The sequence below is a fragment of the Austrofundulus limnaeus genome, unplaced genomic scaffold (assembly GCF_001266775.1).
Source record: "Austrofundulus limnaeus strain Quisiro unplaced genomic scaffold, Austrofundulus_limnaeus-1.0 Scaffold135, whole genome shotgun sequence".
Classification (NCBI taxonomy): domain Eukaryota; kingdom Metazoa; phylum Chordata; class Actinopteri; order Cyprinodontiformes; family Rivulidae; genus Austrofundulus; species Austrofundulus limnaeus.
Genome location: NW_013952537.1, coordinates 613998 through 618786, shown reverse-complemented (window position 1 = coordinate 618786; position 4789 = coordinate 613998). Strand labels below are relative to the sequence as shown.

The window sequence follows — 4789 nt, the reverse complement described above, 5'->3', positions numbered from 1 at the left end:
ATACAAGAATGTTTTAGAAGTTTTAGTATAATTTTTATCATTTCTAAAGTTTGAAGTAAACTGATCAACTTAATTCACCTCAGTTTGCAGGAAAAGTTTAATTTTGAACAGATTGATGAGCTAAAGGCTTGTTGGARCAAGTCAAGTCCAAAGTGATTTTTTACTCCTAAAGCTGCTCCCTGTCTCCAAACAAAAATATTATTTTATGAACCTTTACAGTGCTGTATATTTTWTGGCATTAAGTTTATGTTTATTTATTTTATTTTATTTCATTTTATTTTATCTATTTATTTTGCATGGAGAAATGGCGATAGCAGCACTTTTGTTACAGCCTGGGGCAAATTCTGCAACAATATTATATTTCTAGTAGAAAAGCAATTTATTTTAAAACTGACATCAGTGTAAAGTTTTATAAACCAAAACTGGCATGAAACAATATTRTTTTAAAACAGAACTCATCCAGTTTTGTTAACTAGTCAGTTCAGTCAAAATTAAACTCTTTCTGCAAACTGAAATGGTTTAAAGAGACACTTCAGGTTTACTGGTTCTTTCCACATAAAGTTCWAACTTATTACTTTGATATTGTATAAAAAAAAGTCAAGTTTTTGCTGTAAGTTATCATTTTTTTCTAAAATCTGTAAGTTAGGTAAGTAAAAGCTACATTGTAAGTTTTATGTATAAAGTGCTAAGAATTGCTCTCTATCATATTTTGGTGATATTTCATTRTTTGAGCTCTGGCTGTGTATAAACCATATGAAAAAAAGAAAGAAAGAAGAGGAGTAGGAAATGTGTGTTTATTCTGTCCTAATTACAGTATATATCTGTTTAATTGTGTGTGTTTCTGCCTCTTTTTGTGCCATCAGACTGCAGGTGTACAGTCATCAGTTTGAGAACATGTCATCAGAACAGCAACAGGCGGTCCTGAAGAACTTTGTCCTCCTCTTCTTAACGGCCCCTCACTCAGGTACTCAAACATCTCCGTTAATCCCTGATTTGCTACGAGGTTGTTCATATTTGCAGTTTTTTTGAGGATCTTTTTGACCTGTTTCAGGCCCAGGATGTGTGTCCTCCTTCAACAGCAGCGCAGAGTGGCTGAGGAACGATTTGGGTCCATTTTCAGAGTTTCTGTCTGTCAAACAGCTGTTTGATCTCAACCCACAATTCAACCCTGTGAGACTCAACTTTTACAACAAAGAGGATTATTTTTTTAGAAAAGAAGAGTTTTTGTGAATAACTTGTTTTGTGTGTTGCAGCTGGAGGCTCTTCAGCTCCTCACACCTAAGCAGAGCGCAGAGCTGCTGGTGCTGACTCTTCCCACCCTCCCCAACAAAGACGTCCTCATCAACGTGCTGTTTGATTACCTGACTGTGTCGCCCACACAGAGGAAGCTCCCAGAGTTCCTGTCTTACCTTGTCACGTTCCTTCAGACGGTAAATAGGAAGTAGTTCTCGCGTTGCTCACGGTTTATGCTGAGGTAATAATTTCTGATGTTTTTCTTCCTAAAGGGAAACCTTTCCTGTTCGTCGTACAAAACACTGTGAGTTCAGATCAGGACATGTTGGGTATTTCTGAGCTCAAATAGAAATCATTCAGGAGAAAATGCTGGGAAATAAACAAACTTTATTGCTTCAGGTTTACTCGACTGGACGAGGCCATGTCTGGAGCTTCTTCTGACCTTGCTTCATCCATCTTATCCAGCAAGTTATCTTTGTTCCAACTCATACCACCAGGTGAGATGCTGTGTGTTTAGTTTGATTCGAAAAAAACTGCTCTTATTGTCCTATGTTCAGCCTTATTTGTCGGCGACTTCTTTGAAAAACATGAATGCATCATTTTGCCTACATTTATGGTGGACATGGTGCTACTTTCTGTAGATTCTTCAAATGATAGTGAACCTAAACCAGGCCTAAAGTCACAAACTTTATGTTGTATAATTTTCATGATCAGTTTCCTGCATCAAAGACACATTTTACTTTTTAGACCCATTTAATTCAAATATATGCAATAAAGYTTTTAGTTTTTGGTTTAATTAGAAGCTCAAATAGCTTGAAATTTATCTGCAAACATTATAATAATATATATGTAATAATTCAACAAAGTTAGTTTTTTTAAAGCTTAATGAGAGTCAGAGAGATGTTACGTTGTTTCAAATGAATAATATGGTGTCACAATCTGCGAATCAGACTTAATATTCTTGATAAAACAAGACAGTTTCTTCAGATTTGCCTAAAATATTTACGTGGAATTTATGATATACTTGTTAAAACCAGAATATCATACAGAAATAACTTTATTTTGGCCATTTAAAGTCAGACTATGACAAGAATTTTTATAAAAAAGTGGGAAAAAGAGTGATTATCAAGATAATTTTATCATAAAGTCACCACAACTATGTTGTATTTGAAATGCCAGCTGTGAATGTAAACAACCTGGTAGTTTCTTTAGTTTTTACAGAGCCCACCTGCTGACAGTGGTGAATCATATTTTTTTAGTGGCCACATTATTATTATTATGTCACCAGATGGGCTCCTTAAGCTTAAAAAAAGTCACGAACTTTTATTTTGTGTTAATTTTGTGCATAAAAACTATAGATCCTAAATGTTTTTCTGATTTTATCGAGATATTTTTTTAATACATTTTAATTTCTTGTGCTGTTTTATTTTATTTTTTTAAGGTTGCATCATATACAGTGGAGAGGTAAATATAAATTATTTTTGACCGTTTTAAAATTCACTTCATTCACTTTAAGCTAGTTTTGTCAAATATAAACTTACATACATCTTCAAATTTCTCTGTCTCTCCAGTGTAATGTGACAGTGATAAATGGTAAGTGTCTCACTGCTGAAAAATCGGATTTAAAGGGAATTATTGTTTTAATTATTTTCAACTGAATTATTTCATGTTGTTTTGTTTTTTTTTTTTTTTTACAGAAACCAGCATCTGTAAGAGAGTGAACAGGTAGGCTTATTCAAAAGTCTCAGTCATATTTTACTTTTAAACACATCCTGTTAAATATTGAACTAAAGTTGATTTTGTGTGTTATTTTAAAGCACACAGCTTCAGATCCGTCTCAACACTGGGATGATGAGCGGACACGTCTGTGACTTCACTGTTCAGGAGTTTGCCTGTGCTTCGGTAAGACAGACAATCATCAATCATCCTAAAACTCCAGTTGTGATAAAAAAAAAAAATCCTCGGCTTCAGTTTAACATCTCACCTGTTGTCTCAGCTCTCAGCTTTAACAGCTCAGGACCTGGCAGAGCTGCTGAAATGTAACCGTTTCTCTAACTCGAGTGGCACCACAGCCGCCTGGAAGCTGCTTCTCTCCAAAGCCTCGCTGGTGCTGAAMCAGGCTCTGGATCTTCTGGTCAACACAGTATGGATGATTTTTAAATTATGCAAAACTTTATGAGAAGACAACAATGATAAAAGTCTCCCAGAATTAATTTGTTCAGTCATTTGCTCGTGTTAGTTTTGGCCACTAACTTTATTTTAATGACAGTAATGTAACATATTTCTGTGTTTCAGACTCTGAACCCCAGCAGTCCTTCTGTGTCGATGATTCTGGATGCCATACGAGAAATCTGGTTGGACGGTGTCAACGTGGGAAGTTTCAATGACCCCTCTTTCATCCAGCTGTGGTTTAACCGCCGCCTCCGTCTGTTCCTGCCTGCTGTGTCCTCTGACTTCCTGTCATGTCTCTCCACTAAAGCCCTGGACTGCAGCTCCTACCAGCTCATGTAGGCAGAGTGGCATCAATTATCATTTAAAATCATTTTCTACATTTTATTTTACAGTCTCCCTTTCTGAACTCAGTTTGCAGATTCTGAGTGAAGTCAGGCCGCAGATGACACCTGCCACACAGATGTCGGTCTACACACACTTCATTGAGGTTTACCTGACCAGGAACAACACTGCAGGTGGGCGCCGGTGTCACTTTACAAATCCAACATCATCACCAAAATCTTATATGATAATTTGTATTAAAAARCACTTTTTTTTCTGAAAACGTATTTGGTTTTATACGACCCCTACAATATTTTGAAGCTGATTATTTTCTTAGTAAAGAGGAGTGTGTTTTTGTGTTTCCGTGGWTCAGATCCTGCCTGCAGGTCGAACATCACCAGCAGCGTCGAGTGGCTGCAGAGGAACCTGGGAGGCTTCTCCGCCCTCCTCTCCATCTCGGAGATCCAGCGTCTCTACCCCGACTTTTCAGCGGTCAGTTTTGTTGCGTCTTCGCTCCTCTTGGCTTCATTCTTGTCGTTCCGTCGCCCGTTAGGTTCGCAGTAAACACGTGTCTGTGTGCCTGCAGCTGGATGCTCTGTCGCAGCTGACAGCCACGCAGCTGGCGGAGGTGTCCGCCACGCCTGGGCTGCTCACGTCTGCTGACCAGGTGGCCGTGGTGATGAGACTTGTCCCCGATCGGCTGTTCGCTTCCTTCTTTGATGACTTCGCTGCTGCCATCACGGTAGGCAAACGTCACACTGAAATAGAGCCATGGGTAAAGGAAAGTCTGCCGTCTTGGCAGCAAAAGTGTTTGTTTTCTGTCTGACTTGTTGTCTTGTGATGATGTTTCTTCAGCTCATAAAAGTTTGCAAATATTCGTTCCTGCATAACTCTTATAAGGTCCCATCAGAACACYTTTTTTAAAAAGTGGAGGTCTAAATAATTGGATCAGTAACTCACAACCAGGGTTATTATAGTTGACTAAAATTAACTAAATAACATAAACTAAAATCGAAAAAAAAAAAACATTTTAATTAACTAAAATAAATAAAAACTGTAATAA

The 4789-nt window shown here is 37.5% G+C and overlaps 1 protein-coding gene across 1 annotated transcript in view; it reads left to right on the top strand.

Moving 5' to 3' along the window:
• The window catches only part of mslnb (mesothelin b), a gene marked incomplete at its 5' end in the record, with an annotated part of 32594 nt that overhangs the window by 11154 nt on the left and 16651 nt on the right, over positions 1–4789 (top strand). The window contains 14 exon segments of the mRNA XM_014015840.1: positions 864–964; positions 1052–1170; positions 1254–1430; positions 1506–1537; positions 1633–1730; positions 2675–2697; positions 2805–2826; positions 2931–2958; positions 3051–3135; positions 3230–3376; positions 3529–3740; positions 3817–3920; positions 4100–4218; positions 4313–4468. Of these exon segments, the coding sequence (XP_013871294.1) occupies positions 864–964; positions 1052–1170; positions 1254–1430; positions 1506–1537; positions 1633–1730; positions 2675–2697; positions 2805–2826; positions 2931–2958; positions 3051–3135; positions 3230–3376; positions 3529–3740; positions 3817–3920; positions 4100–4218; positions 4313–4468 (1423 nt within the window).